The 25,328-nt window shown below is 39.2% G+C and overlaps 1 protein-coding gene across 5 annotated transcripts; it reads left to right on the top strand.

Moving 5' to 3' along the window:
- Window positions 1-241: 241 nt before the first annotated feature.
- Window positions 242-24,562, top strand: pcbp3 (poly(rC) binding protein 3; the record flags this gene model as incomplete). Of its 5 annotated transcripts, none has more annotated exons than XM_083920984.1 (12): window positions 242-316; window positions 6,611-6,634; window positions 7,340-7,372; window positions 7,624-7,740; window positions 9,115-9,246; window positions 10,661-10,789; window positions 13,693-13,767; window positions 16,153-16,194; window positions 17,246-17,321; window positions 20,650-20,702; window positions 20,883-21,052; window positions 24,526-24,562. In XM_083920984.1, the coding sequence occupies 12 exons, from the start codon at window positions 242-244 to the stop codon at window positions 24,560-24,562; spliced, it is 963 nt and encodes a 320-aa protein (XP_083777110.1). The 5 variants fall into 5 exon arrangements, with proteins under 5 accessions (XP_083777110.1, XP_083777108.1, XP_083777109.1 ...); XM_083920982.1 differs by having other exon boundaries at window positions 17,246-17,345; window positions 20,620-20,702; XM_083920983.1 differs by having other exon boundaries at window positions 17,243-17,321.
- Window positions 24,563-25,328: the final 766 nt, after the last annotated feature.

Genomic DNA, 25,328 nt, shown 5'->3' with positions numbered 1-25,328 from the left:
TCCTATGTGTTGCTATACACAAAACAGCTGTAGTTATGCAACATGACAACACACGGCACAATGATTGTTATCTTCCTTTTCTCTAAATATGTGAACATACAGGATATATCATATTATATATGATGTGTTTTTGTGTGGTGTTGTGTTTGACAGGTGACTGGCTGGCTGGAATACCACCCTACCCCTTTTCCTTCTGAGGACATCCCATTCCTGGACAGCTTTGGTCTCACTTCCCCTCAGTATGGAGCCCACCAAAGTCCAGTCAGAGGGCGGCCTCAATGTCACCCTTACCATCCGCCTCCTCATGCATGGAAAAGTAAGCAGATACAAATACTTTTATACTTGCTGTGGTAAAAGTCATGTCAAGAGATCTTTATTGTCCCCAGAGGGCAATTTGCAGTACAGTCAGCAGCAGAAACAACAGTAAGATTCACAATAATGACACACACGATGACAAAGAGCTAATAATTAAAAGAGATGGAATACACAACGACACAAGTGACATGGGACAACAATTAACAATCATCAATCAACAAACAACAAAGTGCAACAGTGCTACACTGGATGGAAACACAGAGTTAAAGTGACCACAGTGCTATCAATTGTTAAGCAGGCCAACAGCCACTGGAACCCAGGATTTTCTAAATCTGTCAGTCCTGCATCTGGGCACATTAAATCTGCATCTTGATGGAAGCAGTTTAAATTCAGGTGCTAAGGGATGGCTCGGGTCAGACAGGACAAGTCTTGCTTTGTTCAGCCCTGGTTTTGTACAAGATGGTAAAAGTCTGTTGCCAAATGAGGTAACACAATAGGGATATGGATGGATAAAAGCCCTTACATTTGCAGTGTTATGAACTGGGTGTCTATGACAACATTCTTGGGAAAAATCATTAGCAGTGCACAGTTACTGTAGCGTTTTCCATACCGCAGCAATGTTTGGTCCCCCAGAGAGGATAGGCGGAACCTACACAGAGTCACTTTTCAACTCATTTGTGTGTATAGCAGCTTTTTCTAGTCTCTACTAGCTAAAACAGTTACAATGGCCACAGAAACTTAAAAAACAGGTGAAAGTGAGATCCAAAAACACACCTGCTATTAGCGCTTATGGCGACCAAAGAGAACAACGTGGAGATTTTTGAGATTGTAGCTTTTAGTTATGACCTTGTGATAGTGCTGTCCAAATGAAGCTTTATGAAGCATTTGCTTTTTTCCACTAGATGAAGCTCTCTGTTCAACAAAAGAGTGAAAGCACACTGAATTGCAATTCATTGATCCCTTTTCTTTAAACCAAGAGCTCCTTCTAGAGGGGTCAACAAATACAACTAATGCTTCTTGAAGCTTCATTTGGACATCACTACTTTCAACCCTATGTTGAACAGAGAGTGCCATAATGTCTTCTGTGGCTCTGGAGGATCTTTGTCAAAGTTAATAACCCGGGTGATGTCATCAGCTGTTATCTCCGTTTACACTCGGATCAACTGATTTTTAACAGAGAGCTTATGTTACAAGCTGACCGCATGGAGCTTTAAATATATTTTCATTTACCATTCAGGGATTTGGGGAATAATATGGATCCAGACATTTTTGAAATTTTGACCCGTATTAAAGACTAAGAACCTCCTCTGCTGACTGTTCCTTTTTAAATCTATTGTAATAAATCTGTTGTAATCACTGAAGTGCTTTTTTTTATGGCACATCTGTAGATTAAGCTCAGCTGCACTCAAGCTGGTCTTAAAATGATTATTCAACAATAGCTCTGCTTTTCTTCTACAACAGTCCAGCAAATTGGTTTAAGCGACACAGCCATATTCATATTAGTCTTCCCAAAACCCTACTTTCATACATCTTCACTATTCCCACTTCCATCCTAAAAGATCAACATGGAAAATTAGGCATTTATGTGATGGTGCCCCTCCTGCCCTGCCTCACCATGGCAGTGGGTTGTGTGCAGCTTGTGACATTCACCTGGGAATAGAACACCTTTAGTGTTGATTTTAGCTCTGCTGATCCCCCTGTAGTTTGCTTCTTATATAGTATAACAGAATTGATACAGAGGTTGGACTACAGCGCTGGCACTCACCGATCTTGTAATTTCTCTGTATACATCTTGCTGGCTGTGCGGCAGCTGTCTTTTGTCTTGCATTGCCATTGTCCGGCTCTTTGTACTCGCCTGACCTCACTACAGTATATTGTATTATTGTACAGGCTGTGGCTCTGTAATCAGGATGATTGATTAGCCCTGACAAGTAGAAACTCCAATACTCCAAAAGAGTAACAGGCTGCTACTGACTCTACTCAGTGTGTTCTTTGCTACCCTTAGTGTGTTCAGGTTCACAGGGCACAGTCTAAGTGGGCACCAACATCTTTTTTTATGTGTAGCGGGCTCTCCCTCCTCCCTCCTTCACTTCCACTCTTTAGGAGGAGGTCAAAGTTGGTGTGTGTGCGTGTTGGCCTGCTGGTTAACATCCCTCCGTCTAATTAACATGGCCGTTGCTTTCCTGCCCCTACTGCGGTAAGGTGCTAAAGCTGTGGTCAACAATTTTGAGATAACTAATAGCTGCAAGCAACTGGCTTCTCTTGTCTGCAGAGTTTGTTAAAGGGCGATGTCTATGAGTGAAATAGAATGAAGGTTTTAATGCCTAAGTCTTCAGAGAGGTCTGATGGCTGCTAAGTAATTGGAAAACCCACACTACACATCACCGAGCTGGCCATGTTGTTGTTGGCGCTACAAAAACCAGAGCCAAAATGTTCCCCTTGTTTTTTGTGCCAAGCAGTCTGCACCCCAATAATTTGTCTACTGCATGGCTGCTCATGCTACATAAACCAATAATCCAGTGAAGTTTGAGTAACCCTGCAGCACAGTCAGGCCCCAGAGCCAGCCAGACTATGGCATATGGGGGGAGGACTTTTGCAGCACAACCCCTGCTGGCTCTTTTTGCCCACAACAGGGTCTTTCCCCAAACCGAGTAGTAATTTGGTTGGGCTGGAGAACACTGTCAGCATGGTTACCCCATGCTAGTAGTGCTTAGGACACCACTCCTCCACAGTGTTTGTGGTAGTGCAAGACATCTAATAGACTTTGAGGTGACCACGTGTCCCTGAAAATTGAGTGTGTATCAGAATCAGAATGGGTTTTATTGCCTGGTTTTCACATACAGGGAATTTGCCTGGTTTCGGTGAGAACAATAAAAACATTAAAAGGAAAAAATGTTCTGCAAAATATATATTGAAAACACATTTAATATACACTATAGTATTCATATTCAAGATCAACAACTATGTAAACTATTTTACAAATATGTCAAATAGAATACAATATAAATCTGTACAGTGTGTGCAGTATGTTGCAGAGGTCCATTGTACTGTCAGGAAGAAACTGTTTAGTGACATGAGGTTTTGGCTTTGGCAGTGGAAGCAGTGTACAAGACGTGGCTGGATTCAAAGATTGCCAGGTTGAACTTTTTCAGCTGCCGAAAGAAGTACATCCTCTGCTGAGACTTTCTGATTAGGGGGCTGATATTCAGCTCCAGCTCCCACTTGAGGTCCTGTGAGAGGAATGAGCCCAGGAAGCAGAACAACTTCACAGTGTCGATTCGGGAGACACACAGGGTGACCACAGTGTAACCACAACCATATTCACTGTCTTCAGAGCATTAAGTACCGAGTTGTTTTTGTCTGCACCAGGTCAACAGGTGGGCATCTCCTACCTGTAGACATGCTGTCCTGGATGTCCCTCCTCTGGACTGTCAGGAATGTGTTGATTCTTTAGTTTTCATGTTGTCTTCTCAGATTTGGGTGTGAGTTTCTCAAAGTGGTTAAACTTAAAGTTGTAATCCGTAAGAACTGAGATAGTTGTTTCCAGGAGCCATACTAAGATGCAACTGCAGGCAGGCCCTGAGAGCTCACAGCAAATAGACAAAGCACAAGCAAATTAAGAAAATATCTTCATCAATTTGACAACACATGTGCAGCATTTAAAAAACACACTGCAAAGACCCCAACACAACACATTAGGAAAAAGCACTGCAAATAGACAGCAAAACAACAAAAGTGTTTCCAGAGGACACTTAAAAGTAATGCACAGGTCTGTTTTTTTACCACCTGTGTTTCACCTTGTTTTGCCCTACTGCCCACCACAAACTATGGTTATACAAATGTACTAATCTATGATTCCACGTGCTTTTGTGCTACACTGTTGATGACTCCCTGTGAGCGGCTGCCAGCCGTTGAGCTCTATCCAGCATCTGCCGCCCCGGGATGGTCGCCATCAGCGGAGTGCACAGCAGTGAGCCACCACAATCGGGTGCAGTCCTGTCATTCACATAATATGGTTCTACAAACGTAATAATTCATGATTCTACCATAACATATGAGTGAGCCGGAATCAAAATTTAGAAGGATCCTTCCCTTTCTTTGCACTTTTACTTGTCAGAAGCTGGAAATTCACGATTTCAGAATACAAGTGCACATAGCATAACCGACAGTGACGAGATCCAGCTACTGACTAATGCAGCGCACTTGCATGTAGGGAGGGAATGTTGCCACAGACACACAGATTGGAATAATCGGCAAAGAGGCAAGTGCAAGTGCTTTCATTAGTGGGTCATATGACCAATTTACAATTTTTTTAACTCACTCACTTAGATAGATAGTAACTAGGGATGTGACGAGACCCTCAAGTCAGGAGACGAGGCAATGCACAATCTCGTGGGACAATTTCTCCTCACACCCCTAATAGTAACTTAAAAGAAACTAGATGAAAATCTTACAGATTATCTCTTTAACTTCAGCCATAAAAATGTGCATCTGATTGGATTTACTGTGTCTTGGTGTTGGTCTAATTAGCAGATGTGAGTGATGCGTCATTGTGTAAGTGCTGGAATAACGCTGTGCTGCATTCATGGAAATGATAACATCTTTATTGAGTTTTTTTTTTTTTTTACATGTGTAAACACATTCATCATTAAAGACATCGACTCATTTCATTGCCCTATCCCACATACATGTTCAGCAATTACTCAACTTGTCATTAATAGCTAACCTGACTCTCACCACATTAATTTTGCTCCGCCTTGCCTCTGCCAAGCTCCACTCATCCATCTGGGATCACTCCATAGGTGTTTAAGAAGGCTGGGCCTTATCAAAAATCCTTGCATATGATTGGATAAACCACTTGTCCGTCCTCTTTATTGACGTGCTACTTCAACCACTCACATCGAAACCAACCTGTTGCCACTACCAGCAGAGCCATTTGGCAGATCAAGCTTATGCTAAACCCGGTCAGGAGAAGGGCGCAAACATAATTCCCACAGACAAAAGCCGTTCTCTGATCTTCTTTTAAAGAAAAAGTATTCTCTAGATTGGACAACACAGATGAAATAGCAGCGTCGATGCTGACGTCTGCTTCCTCGATGCGATCCGCCATTATTGTCTGAATCCCAAACAGAGGCCAGAGTTAGGTTTATTAATGCCATCATCCAACAAGTATCTCTATTTTTTTGTATATTGTTTACAGGTTTGCCCCATATCCAGTCAAATTTCATTGGTTCCCCTTTATAATAACTGAACATTCTTTTTTCTTGGGTGTAATATGACAGTAGTTCTTTCCACCCTTGTTTTATTGGAGGTGGATACTTTATTTCTAGTTATTTATTTACCTATTTTTTCTACTGTTATTATCATAATTCTATTTTTTTTAAATTGTTACATTATTTTAGAATTTCTACGACCAATATAGATATTTTGGGGATCAGTTTTATTAGTTAATTGAATTTCTGACATATGTTATATATAGTGCAAATATGTGCACTTCTAAAACACATGTGTGAGAGTGAATTGCGCTTTGGGCTTTTAGGAGATGCATTTGTAATGAACTGATGTAGCCTAGGAATAATACACATGGTGAAATATGTTAAATTGCATGAGTGCATTCTGTCTGATTTCCCATTTATACTCATGCTGTGTAACATGATTAATTTCACTGAGAGATCTTTTTTCCTTCAATTGGGGTGTCTGAAATGCTGTGAAAAATGTCATGAATTTCATTGTGAGTAATGGACAGTTGCTTGCCATGATAGAATAAAAATAATCATGGCTGATTAGATTGTTGAAAAAAAATTGAGGAGAGCAGAGCAGGAACATGCAGAAATTCATATTTTGTAGCAAGTAACATAGGTAGTATTGGTGTCAGTCATGTGGAGTAAAAGTTTAAGAAAAAAGAAAGAAAGAATAAAGTACAAATCCCTGAAAGAATATGTGAGGTAGTAGTTCTACTGCGTGACATTTCATAGTGCTTAATAAATATAAATGGATGCTCGAGGAGGGACCCTGGTAGTGTGCAGCTGCTGGCCTGCAGCTTGAACGTTATAATAACAATAACTCTGGCAGTCACTTATGAAAGGGTTAGGGAGTGTTGACGCTTTTACCCTCTGTGCCACACCAAGCTCATGAAGAGTGATTACATGCATATGGAAAGTGTGGCCCTCAACAATGTTATGCAGCTGTGAAACCTATGCATGCCCCTGTACTGTCTGCACCTTGTCCAGGAATAACAACAACAAAGTGGTTTCTTTAATGAATCATCCCTTTTTTTGTTTTGTTTTTATTGCAGGAAGTTGGAAGCATAATTGGGAAGGTATGTTATTTTTCATTAAAGTAAAATTCCGGCGTAAAATCATGCCAGGGTCTTTTTTTGCAAATTCACTCATCAAATAAACCATTGAGACAAATTTTTTCGTGTAACAACTATTAACGGCGAAATTTGGGACAGTCGCTAACAGTTGCCAACTGCCTAATACGGCTAACGCTGATTAGCTCGGGGCAGTACGGTGAAGGCATTAAATGTCTTTTTTAACCACTAATACTGCTCAAAATAACACCAAACCTCTGCAGTAGCATGATTAGAGTCCTTACACATTAACCAAAGCATCAATGGGCTCCTTCCTTTTGGATTGACTTTCGTAATTGACCTGAATGGACTTCACTATGAGAGGAGCTGGTACAGGGGCCAGTTCAATAAACTCCGGGTTCACTAACTAAATTGTTGGTGGTTCAATTAATGTGTAAGGATCTTCTCATGCTACTGCCGTTTTAATGCCGTGCTGCCCCACGCTAATCAGTGTGAGCTGCATTCAGCTTTTAGCGACTGTTAGTGTCTGTCCCGGATATCTCCGTTAATAGGTGTTACACAAAAAATTTTTCTTGTTGGCTTATATGTGAGTGTATTTGCCGAAAAAGAGCCTGGAATGATTTTACGTTTGTTTATGTTTTTAAAAAATAGAACCATGCTTTGAATTATTTATCAAGCTTTGTTTCAATTACTGTTTGTTTTTTTTTATAGAAAGGGGAAACAGTAAAGAAAATGCGAGAAGAGGTAAGTTTTAGTTTTAAAAAAGCACCATTGAAATAAATTAATCTATGTACACCTTTTCCAGGCAAATCACAATGTGATTTACTCAAAACACTGTCAACAATCCAATTAACTTGAAATGAATGAGAAAAATTCATGTAGCTTTCTAATTTTATTGTCTCTTCAGTTCATTAGTGGTGAATTTTTTTCAAAAGACTTGAAGGTCTCACATCAACTTACTGACCCCATCGAATGTTGCTGTTGTTTTTATCCAGAGCGGAGCACGAATCAATATTTCAGAAGGCAACTGTCCGGAGAGGATTGTCACCATCACTGGACCAACAGACACCATCTTCAAGGCTTTTGCTATGATTGCCTACAAATTTGAGGAGGTATAATTGTGGCAACAGTCTTTCTATACTTAGAAAAATATGATCAACTCATTCACTCAGCAAATGAGAGTTCAAGGCCCTCCTTATATGTCATAAGTACCCGTTTGCCTTGAGTTTAAAAGGGGCATTTTAAATTAGTGTTTGATTTCCTTTAATTTCCAACAATCTTTCTTGATACTCCGCTACGGTTTCTCAATTTCAACAAGTTCTCGAACCCTTGCAAGGTTTTTAGTTCCTATCCTCTAACAGGACCCACATAAGTGTCCCCTAAATTAGTGCCCCCTACAGGAGGCACCAGATCAACTCATCTTCATACCAAAACATTCAACAACAGTCACAATTTTACATGTGGTTAACGTTGAGAAATGATTACAGTGTGGTTAGGTTTATGCAAAAAAACTCCTGGGTGAAGTCTAGGAAAAGATTGTAGTTTGGGTTACGTTACTCTACGTTTCGCTATGTTACATTTCGCTATGTTACATTTTACTACGTCACGTTACGTTGAGCATTGTTATGTTACAATGAACTTTGTTACGTTGCGCTACATTACGTAAAATAAGTCAACTTTACTTTTGGTTTCACATGTGACATAAACAGTCATCCTGTGTTTGTTTATCAGTGTTTATACTACGTTACCTGAATTCCTGCTTTGCTCCTGTCATAATAATTACATTCACCACATTGAACGTAAATATGGGTTGTAATAAGAAGCTTGTACAAACAACCAATGGGGTTGTTTTTCCGGGAGGTCATTTGAAATGGCTGACTCAAAGATCTGCCTGTATGTTATTAAAGCACACTATTAAATATTCACCCTTATGTTTCCATTTTATTATACAAAATCAATCTCCAGTTGTTGCAGTAACAGAAAAAGAACACAGACTTACCTCATAACACATATTAACAGTATATATTTATCTAACTCACTTGCAACTTTCACATTTTGTTTTCAAGTGTTAACTTTGGAACACTGTAATGGGTGAAATCATCTCCTTAAAGTGACCATTTCCTCTTCCTCTTCATACTATCTTTCATTTCACTCATTGATATACTTAAGCACTGTGAATGGAACTTGTCAGAGGAGACCCAAGGCTGTGTCCTCAGTGGCCAGTTTCAAATTTGGAGTGTTCATGTACAAGGCACTCGTTATTTACTAACAAAACCAAAGGGCAGTGCTCATTCACCGAGCTGAAAAGATAAGACAGAATGATTGACATTTATGTTTGTTGCAGCTCATTTGTACTGACTTTTAAGTTTGTGAATTTATTTATATGGACTGTCACACTCACTACTTGCAAAAACATAATTGATTTGTTTGGGTCACATGAGGGAAAATATTACTACTGCATAATGATATATGTTCTTGTTTTCCAGGATATAATCAATTCCATGAGCAACAGCCCAGCCACCAGCAAGCCTCCAGTCACATTAAGGCTTGTAGTGCCAGCCAGCCAATGTGGCTCCCTCATAGGTAAAGGAGGCTCCAAAATAAAAGAAATGAGAGAGGTATGATATGAAACATTTTTTTATGGATAACAGATATAAGAGTCAGGCCTTTTCTAATTTCTGTTTTTTTATTTTATGCAGGACAAACAGAAAATATAGTACAGCCAAACTATTTTCTTGTGTTTGTTTCATTTTATGAATTTACATTCTACATGAATATTTCAATGATAGAATGAAATATATCCATTGTGTGTCCAATATATACTTGTTCAGGGCAGACCCAACAACAATATTTCTAGGACATGTAAATGACTGATATGAGGGGTGACAGGTTGACATATCTAGATAGCTCAGTACTCATACAGAAGTAGGGCTACAATGTGTAGCATTTTTCTACCTCACATAGTTGTCTTTGAATGGGGTCTACAAGCATAAGGGAGAAAAGTCAGATGGAAATTAATAAATACACATCTATAGTCAAGACCAAGGCCTAGGCCACAAGAACATAGACATTTTTCTAAATATAGCTTTTTGTATAAATTTACTCTTTTTGTCCACATGAGGGCTGTGTTTTAGGTCACTAACAAGTTTTTTTTTTTTAAACTCCTTCAGAGTGAAGTCCTTCAGAAACTTTGTTTTCAGTCAGTGTTGTCGTGTAGACAGGGAAAACTAAGTTAGGTCTTGTAACATGAGAGTATGTGCTGTTATTTCCTTTGTGAGGCGTCATAAATGAGACGTCATGGTATGCAGTGGAAGTGGCAGTGTACGTAAATGTACAGTTACTCTTATTACCACTATATAAGAAACAGAGGCTCCACAATGCACTAAAGAGCAATAGATGTGCCATTGCAACCAGGTTAACTTATTTTAGGCCACTTCACGAGTAGTCGTAAATCCCCCCTACCCCCTCAGCTGCCAGTAGCTGCCAGTAGCTCCTCACAGGACGCTGATTGACCAAGTAATGTTGGCTCTGAACACAAGCATATTACTTGAAGCCTAGCAAGATGGATTCTTGCTTGATCTTGTGTCTTGAAAGATAAGGTAAACAAAAATACATATGTACGTTTGGACTTCAACTGAGTCTACATCCGTGCTGGTGTCTGTGTGGCTGTACTTAAGCACAGCTGTGCTTTGAGCTAAAAGCTAATGTCAGCATGCTAACATGCTCACACTGACAATTTTAAAATGTAAATGCCCCCAGTCAAATAATCCTACCTGCACTGCAAACTACTGGTGGCAGCATGCTTTTCTTTTTTTAAATTTAAAGTGACACTACAACACTACAACACAGACATGAGTGGTAATACTATAGCCATATAATATAGCCGTAATACTGTACGTTGTCAGAGGTTTCAAAAAACTTGCACCTTTCAGTATATAGAGGCTAGTGCACCAACATCATGGGGCACAGCCTCTCAGACGTAGAACTGACTCCTGTCAACATTGTCCCTCAAAGTCCCTTATTCTACTCCAGTCCACAGGGGCCCAGGTTCAGGTGGCAGGGGACATGCTGCCCAACTCCACAGAACGTGCAGTGACAATCTCCGGAACCCCAGAAGCCATCATCCAGTGTGTCAAACAAATCTGTGTTGTCATGCTGGAGGTATGTCAATATTTAGCAAAACAGCTGTAAAACTGCAGTAGGTAAAAAGCAACAAAGACACAACGGAATTTGAAGCAGCGTGAGTCCTGATACTGCAGATCTCATTCCCCCCTCTCTGTCCTGACCCAATAGAATGGCTCTTTCTCTTTCTGACATGATCCGTGATTGGACAGAGTCTCCAATAACAGATTAGATTTTGTAAAGTCTGAAAACACAGCCAAGAGGAGGTGCAGTAGTCTGGTTTTCTCTCGGAACACTTAAATTATAATATGATGAAAGATTATAATGGATTTTTTTGCCCAATAACATCAAAAATAGGCTGGCTACGCCAAGTACCAATTTTAGTAAGAATGAAATGTATTCTTTCTGAATACATTTTATTCTGCAGAGAAGCCAGTACTGAATAGTCTAAGAGTTGAGTTTTGTCGCATTTGTGGCAAGACACTCATGCGAAAGGTCTCTATAAGTAGTTGTAGTCACTGCTTGGTGAAAATACTTTTTCTCAGGCATCCATTTTTGAATGGGCTTTGCAGGAAGAAAGATAAGCTACAAGTTGCCAGGGTTAAATACAGGTGGTTATTGTTGTCCATAAATAGCAGATTGTGTGTTTTCAATTTTGTGGCAGACTTGGGTAGGTATTAGAAACTTTAAAGTGTAATTCTGGCATAAAATCATCCCATGGTCTTTTTCGACACTTGCACACATCAAATGAGCCATCGAGACAGTTCTTTTTCTTGTATGAACAAATAACGTTGAAATCCAGTAGAGTCGCTGGTGATTAGCTTGGGGCATTTTGATGAAGGCATTAAAACAGCTTTTTTTAACCACTAATACTGCTCATGATAACACCAAACCTCTACAGTAGCATGAGAAGACTCCTTACACATAAAACAAAGCACCAAAGGGCTCCTTCCTTTTGGATTGACTTTGGTAATGGACTTGAATGGACTTTACTACGAGAGGAGTGGGTACAGGTCCCAGTTGGTAAGCCCTCAAAACACTCTTTTAATAAACGCTGGGTTCGCTAACTATGTTGTTGGTGCTTTGTTTTATCTCATGCTACTGTAGAGGTTTGGTGTTATTTTGAGCAATATTAGTGATTATAAAAGCTGTTTTAATGCCTTCACCATGATTTCCAGAGCTAATCAGTGTTAGCCACGTCCGGCTGTTAGTAGTTTATCGGGGACATCTCCGTTAATAGTTCATAAACCAGAAAAACTGTCTCGATGGCTTATTTGATGTGTGCAAGCGTCAAAAAAGACCATGGGATGATTTTATGCCGGAATTACACTTTAAGATTAATTTGTGGTGTAATTACTCTAAGAACATTGAGTGAAATGATCTCATTATAGTTTAGAGCAAGCAATATTTGCACTTACCACTTGACCATTTTTGCATATATTATCTGTGTCAGCTGTCAGGAAAACCCAATTATATTTATTGTAACATTAAGAACCAAGTTGCTATTCGTTGATATGGTATTTAAAGCACATTTCTAAGTGGATGGATACTCCTCCCCTACAGTGCAGCAGCTACACAGGAAATCTTATTAAGCCCTCTCCACTGTCTTGAACAGCCTTGTTGGTGCGCCACAGCATGACTCAATAACTCTGTGTCATTACAGTACGTTTTCAAACTGGAACTCCCCTGGCTCCTCACTGAAATCACCTTCCTGCTGTTTTAGAAAAAAGAAGGTAGAGTCGTGGTGATGCATTTAATCTGTGATCATCAGGTTTTTACGAGCCAGGTCTTTGCCACAAATAGAGACTACTAATACCTTTGAATTCCATGAATCCTTTTTGTTTTCACAAACAAAAATAGGCAGCATTTTTAAATATTTCTCACAGTAGGGACACCAAGTTACCAACATGTAATAATGTCTCAGAAGGATTCTTCTGCTGTTACTCTGATGTAAATCGATGCAATATGAATACATGCATGCATACATACAAAAAGTTCGGCACGAAAACGTCTATGATATCTTACAAAATGACGAATGGAAGTCAACCGCAACTGTTGCTTTTGGTGTTGTTATAAATTATATATGTGTATTACACATGAACTACAGTGCATTGCTTTCTTCAGTAACAAAATAACAAAAACATGTAATACACAGGAAATAAATACGTGGAAAATGCAATAATGCACAAATGACTGTGCATTGCTATTTGTTGTGATATGTGCGAAAATGCACGAGAACAGCCTGAGTAAAACCACAACCTGTTGATTTTCCAATTCGTAGTGTTTAAATAAACAAAACATGTTACATTTGTCCATTACACAAATGCACTGCAAACCTAAATTATCTAGACATTATCTGGCTGATCCAGTCAGTTGGATCGGACATCAAACAATGTTCACCCTGCCAATTCCCTGGAATAAAGTCTGTTTAATCTCAGAATACAGCTGCTCATTGCGCGGATAATTCACAGCAGCAAGTGGGTGTTTTGATGACGTTTCGCACCAAAACTCAAAGAAAACAAACATCCAAGGGTGAATAAGAGTGGTGGTTTCTACACAAAGACAGCAACGAAAATGTCTCACTGGAGAATCAACGAGATTCAGACCCCGTAAGGGTCAACGCCAAAATCGCAGACAAATTAAATGAACGGCAAGAGATATTATGAACCCGCTCTTTGCATCACCCCTCGCCTAAACCATCATTGCCCAGCGTTTATAAGATAAAACAGCTCTTGTGAACTTAAGAGGTGTTGGCAGGTAGAGTTTTATGCTAAACAAAGCTATCATATTCGGCATATAGATATGAGTGCGGTATTGATCTTCTTATCTGACTCTTAGCAAGAAAGGAAATAAGCATATTTCCCAAAATGTTGAATGAGCATTTGCCTTTTTCAAATAAAGTAAAAACATGCTGACTCTCCTCTCTCTTCCCTTTCTCTTAGTCTCCACCAAAAGGTGCCACCATCCCTTATCGCCCAAAGCCAGCCTCCACCCCGGTGATTTTTTCTGGTGGCCAGGTAAGAGCCGAGCTAGCATTTGCTTGTTAGTTTGTGCCTGAAGCCAACCTGAGACTTTTTCTGCAGCATCAGCCAGTGCCTGTTCCTGCAAGCCTTTTTTACTTTTCATATGCCACCACAACCCTCACAAATGAGGCTGTTCTAATCGGTTGGTTGTTGGTTGTTAAACCACTAAAATGGCCTGTTTACATTCTCCTGACAAACTTGCAGTCATGCAACTCTGCCGGTGCACTCTCTGTAGAAAAGGCAGAAGTAGTGTGACTTTATTAAACTGCTTCAAAAGGTCTTAGAGAGTTTGACCGGAGTATGCAGTTCATGTGCTGTCTCGTACCAACACACATCTTTGGTTGGGTTGTCTGTGAGGGAGGGACTGAGCTGTCAGTCGAACCTAAATGTTTGATTGAGCAACAAAGGCATTGGTGTCAGCAAGAATGCAGAGGAAATACTAATGTCCTTTCTAGCCAATGTCGATAATTTGAATGCAGATTTTGGCTATAAGCTGTTGGATGCATTTGAAAATGTAGCAAACAAAAGAGTTAAATTTGAGAGACACTTCACATAACTACTTGTAATGACTCCAATTTGGTGGCTTTTCTTTCTTCTGTAAATTATACCCAGTACGTTAGATTTAAGACACAATTGAAGTCGTTAGACAACATAATACTGTTTTGGAACATTTTGTAGAGAGAACACGCTCCTAGGGGAGGCCTTAAAAGCAACAACACCTGTGCAATAGTACAAGTCAATACAAAACTTGCATAAACTTTGTGAAGTTTAAACTTGTGTCCAATGCTTTCATATAACATTGTGTTTATTTCTGAAGCAGTAGTTTTTAAAGGGGATCTATTATACTTTACCTTATTTTCTGTCATATATATGTACGTATATATACAGGTATATATATATATATATATATACTGTATATATATATATATCTTTCAAAAACGTCAGATTTCACACTGTCCTGAATGCTCCATTTCCAACTGTTTTTTCTGCTCTTGGCTCTGGTGACATCAATTGATGTTGTTAACTTTTCCCCAATTTTGGATCACATTACTGCTGGAACATTTACGGTTGTATAGTTTTTGGTCTAGAAGCATTTATTGAAATTATTATTTATTCATAAGAAAGTGCTGCCATACCTACAACATATGGAAAAGAGACAGACAGAGCGTGTCACAGAGAGAGAGAATCTTCATTTGCCGATCACTACCTGTCACACAGACATAGGCCCGGCTCTGTGGCTCTGTCTCTGCTGATGCCTTAAAAGGACACTAACTCTGTCCTATCATTTTCTCTATATACCTTTCACACAGACAGCAGGACAGAATAAAGGTGCAGTCCTGCTTTGAATGGGCTGTGTGAATGGGGCTTCAGACAGAGGGGGATTGCAAGTGCAGCAAAAAAATGTTTTTCGTAAACATGTTCTAATTGAAACACATAATACAAGTATGAACATGAAAATGAGCATAATAGGTCCCCTTTAATAGAGTCACTTTTGATTGCAACACTGTGCAGATGTTCCTGGTGTTGTGGTGTTTTTTCCACTCCGGTCTTTTGGAACCTAGGTTCATGGTTTATTTGGAACGATTCATCAGACGGAAATCTGCTTTATTGTACTATAAAAAGACAAACCTAATCCATAGACACAAGGATTTGAAAACATCCGTCAGCTGAGACTTTTTCTCGGTAGAAAAAACGAAGATGAAGAATCAATCTTTAGACAACTGGTGGCAAAAGAACTTTGCGTAAATTATGCTACATTATGATATACTTGCACTGTCCAGAGTGAACATGGCCATTCTGTTTTGGAGTCTTGTGCACTATATCATACAGGACATTATCTTGCCTAACACTCACAGAAGCGGCTCATTTTGCATTGATTTATTATATAAACACACTGATTTCACTTCCAGTTCCAGTATGCCCATGTAGTTGTTCAGTGGGTACAATCTATTATTTATCCTCATCAGTACGTGGAATTTGTTGCTCTTTATACTATGTCACCTGATTTCCACAGCAGTTACTGTGAGCTGCTGTAATTGCTGCGAATGGGTTTACACTGCCAGGTGCATCTCATGCTGATACAGAGGGCCGTGACAAAGTGCCCTGGGAATGAGAACAGTCTAGCACTTGAAACACTTCATCTATATACATATGCTGTTGATGTTACGGCTTAAAATGTGGTAATGATGAGTATGATTGAGAGCCATTCACTGTAATAACACTGTTTGGGAAAATTATAGTTATTTGCGCTGAAAGTGCAAAGATGGTTTGTACAGAGCATCAAATGGGCACGCTGGTTTGTCTTTTTGTGTGATTTCCCCTTCCATTGTAAATGAGTTGCTGAGTTTGGCTATCTGTTATGTTTTTCCATCTTTCCAGGCCTACACAATTCAGGGACAGTACGCCATACCACACCCAGATGTGAGTTCCTGGTCCTCCTTCTTATTCATTCTGTATAAAAGTCATATCTTTGGGTTGTGGACAAAACAACACATTTAAGGATGTCATCCTGGGCTGTGGGAAACACCAATCCACTGATTACTCTATTTTCAGGACAAAATGACTTATCAATTAATTGTGTACTAAGAATTATTGTTAGTTGAAGACATACAGATAATTTATTATGTGGCCACAACAGCTCTTTGAAGTTATTTAGAGACAAGTCATAAAGCCAAGTTTCCAAAATCTCTGTCCTTGCGGTTTAAGGGTGAATTACAGCTAGACCACTAGGGACTATCCACACTTAGCAGATGGGGTTTATAACAAAATGGTGACTCCTGGTGATAACAGTACAGGCAAAGACAGCCATGGCAGTTTTTTTTTTAGTTTTTTTTTTAATGTAGACAACCCTTTAATTCACATAGTCTCCATTAATAATCTGTCCTTGTCACAAGAGCATCTTAAGAGCTACCTTGTGTCAGATCCACTAATTCAAAGTTGGGCAGTGATTGATGCTGCTGGAGGTGGTGGTTGACGGTACAATCACTCACCACAAGCTTGACACCCTCTTCCGCCCTCATTAAAACTCCTCTTAAAAGGCGATGAAGGCTTGAAAGCGTCTGTCTTCCCCCATTCCTTATAAAAATGGTCCACAGCAGGGGATGGACATCCTGTGACCATGTCGGGTGGGAGAGCGGCTGCTCTGACAGGCATCTTAAAACCAAAGGTTCTCAGTTCTGAGTCATAAGTGCCTGCATTTGGCTAATGTGCTTATGAGTCAAGTTGTTTGTCTCTCCATTTAGTAGATCAAAAAAATCTAAATTGGTAGAAAAGTGAGAAATATTTAATTACAACTCCATGACAGACAATCACCCTCTCTTTGTAACTCCTCTTCTCTTACTTTTTTGTCCTCCACCACCCTGTGTCTTCTCCTCATTGTTTCCTCACTCTAGTTTTGTTTGGCTTCATTTCTTAGTGTGACCTGTGTACCAGTAACCTCTTAGTTCTACTTTCCCTCCTAACCCTTCAGCAGTTGACCAAGCTCCACCAGTTGGCTATGCAGCAAACCCCCTTTACCCCTCTCGGACAGACCACCCCTGCTTTCCCTGGTACGTACCCACAAGGCCCTTTAGGTACTTCCTTCATTTTGCATTCAGAGAAAAAAAATATTTTCCCCTACCTTCCACCTTATCTCTGTTTTGGCACAGCATGACTTAACCCCTGTGGTTTCTCTCCTTTTTTGATTTTTTCCATGTACTGTATATATTTTTTCTCTTGGTTCTGTCAGATAATATGCCAGTAAAATGTAAAAAAGAGGGAAAAAAGCCCTAGGCTTCAATTTAAAACAATGTATTCAGAATTAAATTATCACTTGGCAACAGAATACATTGCTGTAAATCTGCAACACGTTTAAAGCAGAGAGTTAGCTGAGAAGATCATCCCTTTAGACAACTAAACTAAGTTAAGTTAGCTAAGCTCTGCCTTCCTGCTGGTAGGCAGATTTTGTTACTTTTGGACTGAGCCGAACCAGCTCTTTCCCCCCATTTCCCCTCGTTGTGCAAAAATACGCTGGACAAATATAAAAGTAAATCTGTGTCATCAGATTTTGAAATTAAAAGACATTGAATTTCTAGCATTGAATATTTATGCATTGAAATGATGCATCTGAATTTTTTGAGTCTGATTTTAACAGTTTGTTTATCAATGTAGATAAATTCAATGTTAAAGAATTCAAGGGGAAAAAATTCAAGGTTAAAAATTCAATGTTAAAAATTTCAATATACCAAACTCAGATGCAAAATACAATGTATACAATTCAACTCAGTTCCCAGCCGAGTCAACTATGGACTGACATACTGCCGCCTCCAAAAGGGAAAGAGAAGCAAGAAACCAAGCAAGAGCAATCGATTCTAGAAACTAGTTCAGGTGTGTATGATCGAGCAAGGAGAGCTGTGACAAGAGTGGTTGCAAGAAGGCTATTTCCCCCACATGCTATGGATGCATGAATGTAATAATCTATGATCTACCATGCTTCCGTGCTACACTGGTAAGTTTCTGATTCAAAGTGAAGTTTAAAGTCAAAGTCAGTCAAACTGAACTCTGTGGTGGTGGTCTCTCACCGGCAGAGGAGGAAAGTTCATCGCCATTTTTAAACAGCAGTTGACCCCGGTAGCCACTAACCGAACAGGAGCAGATCTACTTCTCCGGTCCACGCTAATGAGTGGAGCACCGAACCAGGCAGCAGCGTCAGGGGTACTGCAGCTTCCCCGGGTCCTGTCATCAGTGGGAGCTGGTGTTACGTCTCTTGTGGTTTCTCTTTTGCTTCTCTAACAGCAGCAGCTGGGCTCGGCCTCTCTCGTCAGATTCACAAATGATTTTCAAGCCACATCCCATATCTACTGTGGAGGATAAGATTGTAGTGCACACTACATTACCGCCACTTTTGAAAATAAACTTCAGAAAAGTTTGTAAGGGCACATCCAGCTGGATTCAATCTCACCAGAGCATAACACATGCGCTTTATAGGCGGCTGCTCCACTTGAGTTCACACAGCCAATCATGTATTAATTAACTACATCAGCATCCAGGTAACAGTTTGTACTGAGTTGATCTGACACATCTTAGAAAATAACTAAACCAATGTATTAAATGGGGGGGGGGGGTTGTTCCCAAAAGCTATGGCTGTATTGACCACTGCATTACAGCTCCCTTTTTTTAACGTTGAATTTTTAACATTGTATTGTTTACATCTAAATTTGGTTTATTTAAATTTTTAACGTCGAATTTTTTTAATGTTGAATATTTTGACCTTGCATTTATGAACATTGAAAAATGAAATATTAAACTCAGAGTCAAAACATTCAGATACATAACTTCAATGCATAAATATTAGAGGTGGAATGAAAAATCCACTGTTCGGATGTCACGGTTTTTCAGTTCGGGTTGTTTTTTTTTTTCTATTTCTTTTAGATTCTAAAAATACCATCTATAGCCTAATAATTAGATTATTTTTAATCAGATATTCTTAAAGACATGTCAGGCAATCATGCAAAAAACTGAAATAATAAGACAGCTTGCTTAGGGATTACTGTAACAATCTTAAATAAAAGTGAAGTGAGATTTTGAAACAGTAGGAGACACATTGCTGCATTTACGCGTTTATATATTTAGTTGGCTAAAAGGTAAACAATAGTTTGCCTTCTAGGTAAGAATATACACACACTTATATCAAGTCTTAGAAAAAATTAAGAAAATGGGTTTTCTTTCACTAAAATGCGCACAAACAGCAATCACTGAACTAACTAAAATAGACTACATCAGGGTTATTCAATAAATTTGAGGGGCCGGAAAAATATGAGCATCACATTAATGGATATTGTAAAACAATGCAGCGACATAGGAGTACATACAGTATAGTGTCTTTATTTTATCAATGTTAATATTAGTCATGACCTCAAAGTGCAACAAGCTTGTCAAAAACAATCCTTGAACCAGAGGTTTTCACTCATTTATTGGACTAAAGTAAAGTTTGAGGCTCTTGTCCTTTACTTGAGTATTTTATTTTCATGCTACTTTATACTTATACTCCTCTACAAATCAGTGGAAATATAATACTTTTTACTCCACTACATTTATCTGATTACTTCAGTTACTAGTTACTTTACCAGGCTGACAAGCACATATGAAATATTAGTTTATTCATCAAAAACTGGACTGGCACAAATTAACATAACATAAATGCAGAGTAGCATGATTTTTCTGAAAATGCCTTCTCAACTTCTCCTCTTTACACGCAGATATGGCTGCAGAGTAAACTCAGGCTTCACAGTGACAGAAACTAAAACTTCTCTGTCCATTCTCTGGTTAACTGATGGTTTTCTGTGAGTAGAAAGAGAGACATGTGGGGATTTAACCACCGATTTAACCAGACTGAAACGATGAGAACAACAACAGAGCGGAGCTTAGCGAGCTGTTACCAAGGGGATTCAGAAACCACAGAAGAAGAGCATAGCGGGAGCGTGCATAGTGGCCACGTGCCTACAGGAAGCGCGTGGAGCAAGTCTCCCAGACGTAGCACTGAGATGAAAGGAAGCGGTCATAAAGGCTTGTACTACGTTGCACCTCATAAACCGAACGGTAAACATGTGTACCGAACCGTGACATGCGTACATAACGGGACGGATTTTTTTAATAAACCGTTTCACCCCTAATAAATATTCAGTGCTAGAAATTCAATGACTTTTTAATTACAAACCCGATGACACAGATTTACTTCCATAGACAAACCTGTAACTTCATATTAACGTGCAGACATGAGTGTGTTATCAATCTACTCATCAAATTCTTGGCAAAGAAGTGAATATGTGTATTTCCGAAATATCAAAATAGTATTTTAAAAGAATAAAGTGACTTTTATCCCATTGCTCCCCAATTCAGGTTTGGATGCCAGTCCACCAGCCAGCACCCATGAACTCACCATTCCTAATGATGTGAGTAATGCTTTCTGGAGATAGCTGACTGAGCGATAAACTGTATGCCCCAAAATATTTTTTGAATGATGTGTCTTCCAATTGGCATGCCACATACGTTCAAATAAATAAAGTAACTAGTAACACAGGTAAGTATAAACTTTTACTTGCTTCATGTTCAAAGACTTCTATTCCCCCCAGTTAATAGGCTGCATCATTGGACGCCAAGGAACCAAAATAAATGAGATTCGACAGATGTCTGGAGCGCAGATCAAAATTGCGAATGCCATGGAAGGCTCATCAGAGCGCCAGATTACCATCACAGGGACTCCTGCCAACATCAGCCTGGCCCAGTATCTCATCAATGCCAGGTAACCTTTTAACTCTAACTGCTGGGCTCCAGCAGCAAAGGATAAAAGCAACACCTGAATAACCATGCTTATGGCCAAGAGCCAAGTAAAGGGCTATCTGTAATTATACTGTTTGAAAAGAAAAAGAAAATATAATAAGAAGAAATAAAGAAAAATAAAATAAAAAAATGTCTTGCTTGTTTAGTTTTGACATTCATGACACTGATACTTTGATGAGTTGCAAAAAAAAGAAGCAAAGTTAGCGACAGATAATACCATGAATAATGTGGCTATTCATGTTATATTCTCGGTTATTTCTTTGTGTCCCTTATTTCCACCAGACAGTGCAGACATTAAAATGCATTAAGTTTCAGCCAGTGCAGTCTTTGCAAGTAAATGGCTCACGGGAGCAATGCCAACTACTGAGAAAAGTGTTTTGTGTCTTTGAACAGAACCTGCAGATTAGTAAATTGGATATTTAATAAATTAATTATAACATGGTCAATGCCTACTTCAGTTTGGAAAGCCCATGGCCAAAATCTAAATTTAAAAACACAAAAAGGTATTCGGCCTTAACAAGCCTGCAATAGCAGCGATAACTAGGACAACCCTGGTGTATTTGCAAATAAGCCATATGTGTCTTATGCAATTAAAAGAAAATAACTAAAGCAACTAAATCTGTTCAGCCCCAGGCCTGAACAAACAGGGTCGGAATTTTAAGATACTGCACATACCAATAAAATACTGAGGAACATATTTCTCATATTTAAATTTTGCTACACTACCCCACCTCTATACACTGAAACCAAAGCTTCATTATCAACAGAGAAAATAAATGTGTTATCCACAACTCTGACAAAACAGAATCTCACTAATTCCACAGGGTACCTACATCTCAAAGTCAAATGTTATCAGCATCAGAGCAGGAGAACCCACTTGCTCTACAAACAGAACTATATGTCTTTGACAACACTGAAAAACTAATGGCTATTGCTTTCCCACAATTCAAATGGCAGGTTCAGAGACGTGGCTGCCATGTGGAATGACCCCTCATCTATGACTACATCCTGAAGTCACCCCAAATCTGCTTGTTTGTAGAAGCTAACATCAAAACCATCGCTTCACATTTACCCTCTATGTGTTATCCCATGGAACTTCCCTTAGACTCCCTTGGTTTTGCATAACAGTCAGTGTGTTTACATGCAGTTTAAAAACCTGATTATAATCAGGTTAAGGGCATACTCCGGTTTCTCAAACACCATGTGAACACCCAAATCTCAGTTCTCACATCCCAGTTAACAGACCTAGATAACTCTTTCAGTACCTCGATTATTTGTTCAGGTGAACAGCATTCCTGGTTTACTATCAGGTTTCCCGTCTGCCCATGCTCTGTGGGTTATAACTCCCCCTCCCCACTTTGCTTTGGACCCAGAAATAGAATAAACCAGGAAGCAACAGCGCCAAAAACAACATGAAAAAAACAATGACAATAGACTGAGGGAGGACTTTGTCATGGCAAGTAACATCCCTACCAAGAAGACCCATTTCTGTCATAATTCTGTCCAAAACTCTACCGTTTCCCACTGCTTGTGATTTTGACAAAGGTGAACAGGAAAATAAAGCCGTATTCAGAGCTGTATGTTGGCAGAGCACCACCTACTGTACCGGAGGTCCAGTTACTCTGTCATTTTCCAATTCAACCCCCTTTCATGTATATAAAGGGAACTTCAATAATCTGATTGTTCCTTTAACAGGGAACCATTTTCGGGTTACTGATGTGCATGTAAACGCACTGACTTTAGCATTAGCCTGTGGGAGACCTATAGTAAAAGTCAGACTTACAACAACAGGATTTGTTTTCAATGGATGTAGCCACAAGTGTATCGTTAAGAATAGTTTGACATTTTGGTAGAGTAAAATCAGATAAAAAAAACTCTTGTCCCTATCATTTAAAATGAAGCTAGATCCTGAAAATGATTAGCTAGCGTATAGCAAATGCTGCAAATGGCAAGCCTGGCTCTGTCTAAAGGTAACAAAATCTGCATCCAAGAACCTCTAAAGCTCACTAACTAAAGTGGTAGTTGCTTGGCAACCTTAACTTTAATGTTAAGGCTCCAGTAAGTCAATGCCCCAACATAGTTTGGCACATAACCCTCCTTAAAATACACAACCTGTCATTAATAACTTCAGTTTTTCATTGAATTAAACAGTCAAGCTCTGATATGTCATATTTTATATTATAAAAAGTTCCATGTCTATTTTATTTTAAAGCAGGTTGAGATGATTATAAATACTGTGAAAATATCAAAACACATGCTGTATTCAGAAACTGTGTCTTCAAATGAGCCATCAGGACTTCTGTATGGTTGCGATGTCACAACTATATTATATATAGGTAGAAAGTACAGCTACAGTAACGTTACAGTAATTCCCTTACTGCAATGTGCAGAGGCGGCGAGTGCTTAGATGCTGAAGACCTGTAAACGCTGACCCATCAGAGCACACTGGACTTCTTCAGGAGGGGCTCTTAAAGAGACAGACACTAAAACGGAGTGTTCCAGACAGAGGGTGAATACAATGATGTTCAGGAAGACAGTATGAGAAAAATAATGTGTTTTTTTTTTACATTAAAGCATGTAAACATGTTCTAGCAGATACACAAAATACAAATGTGAACCTGAACATGAGCATAATATGCCCTTAATTGGTGAGTTTTAAAGGTAGGCAGACAGATTCTGCTACCTTAGGAGAGCCAGGCTTGCTGTTTTCCTCTCTTTCCAGTCTTTATGCTATGCTAACCTTAGGGCGCACTCACACTGTCCAAGTTAACAATCTCTTGGTTTTAACGCACAGACCATGAGAGTGGCATTGATAATATAATTTCAATGCAAGAAAGGCAATAAGCGTATTTCCCAAAATGTCAAAGTATTCCTTTGAGTATTTATTCAGCATGCATCATTCCAAGAATAATATTGTATTTATTTTTGTCTTTACTAAGTTGGATGCATTTTCCAATTAAGTCCTATTGTGTCATTGTCTGTAAAGAGTAAAATTAATAAAAAATGTAAAATGAACGAAAAAGAAGAAAAAAAGACAAAACACATGACGTCACTTGATCAATGCTGTTGGAAAGAAGAGTGGTGTGATGTTTCTGTCAGGGAATACGGCATCTTCTACACATTTAATGACACCACCATTGTTTTCTGTCTACTGCATGGCTTCATGAGGGCGTCATGGTTATGTATCATATTTTTAGAATGTTAAGATGTTTTATGTGAAAGGGTACAATGAAAATATGGTATAAAAACAAAACAAACAAACATGAAAAACCAACTGGTGCCAGCAAAACTTCGAGCACAAACCCAGCCATTGCAGCAAAACTTTCACCCTCAAGCGAAAGTTCTTCTTTCACAGCTGTTTTATTTTCTCTGTCTGCCTCCCCCCTCCCCTCCCCCCGCTCCTCCTTCTCCCCTGCTTTCCCTGAACTGTTCTAGGCTGACGTCTGAAGTCACTGGAATGGGCATACTCTAATTCCTACCCATCCTCCCTCAGTGCATCACATGACATTTGAGCAAATGGCATTGCACCTATTTATTTCTCTGTATTTGACTGCCCTGATATTTAACTTTTATGATTTCTAGTATTCACTGTAAACATGTGTAATCAACACTGTTACTAAGATTCCTCACATCTATCCGCAACCCTGTTTCTGTTTCTGAAAGGTTGCTTTACTTTTTGACACTCTAGTACCTTTCATGGCATCTCATACTTTCTTTTACCTCATGTTGTAACACGTCACTCTACTTTTCTTCCGTGCACTGCAGGCACCTGAAAGTAAATGCAAATAAACCTTAAGATTGGTATAACAGTTTTAACAGTTAACACAGTTATCCCTCCTCCACCCAGTATTCTAATATATTGACACATTGTTATTCCATATTCAGACAACTATAGTACCTGTATCAATGCATTACTTAACAGAAAAGTTCAATAAATAACTCTAGACCAGATATTTTATGTAAGGGTAAATGCCTGAAGAGGTCTCCTACAGTGCCTATAGAAAGTTCTGATAACCTTTGGAAATAGTAAGGAAAAATGTGTAAATCACACTGGAAAAATAATTTTTTTAAATTATCTTTCCAAGCTGTAAAACAAAAAAAGTGACTATTTCAAATGGGTATCATGACTTTCTATAGGCACTGTATATCAGGAATTAATGGACGATGGGGAAGCTAGAACCGTCCAATGTTACAGTCTGTTGATTCCTACGACACAAAGGGCATTAACATGCTTACGC

Source organism: Echiichthys vipera (assembly GCF_963691815.1).
Source record: "Echiichthys vipera genome assembly, chromosome: 10".
NCBI classification, from domain to species: domain Eukaryota; kingdom Metazoa; phylum Chordata; class Actinopteri; order Perciformes; family Trachinidae; genus Echiichthys; species Echiichthys vipera.
The sequence above is the reverse complement of the archived record's forward strand: the minus strand, read 5'-3'. Positions and strand labels throughout refer to the sequence as shown.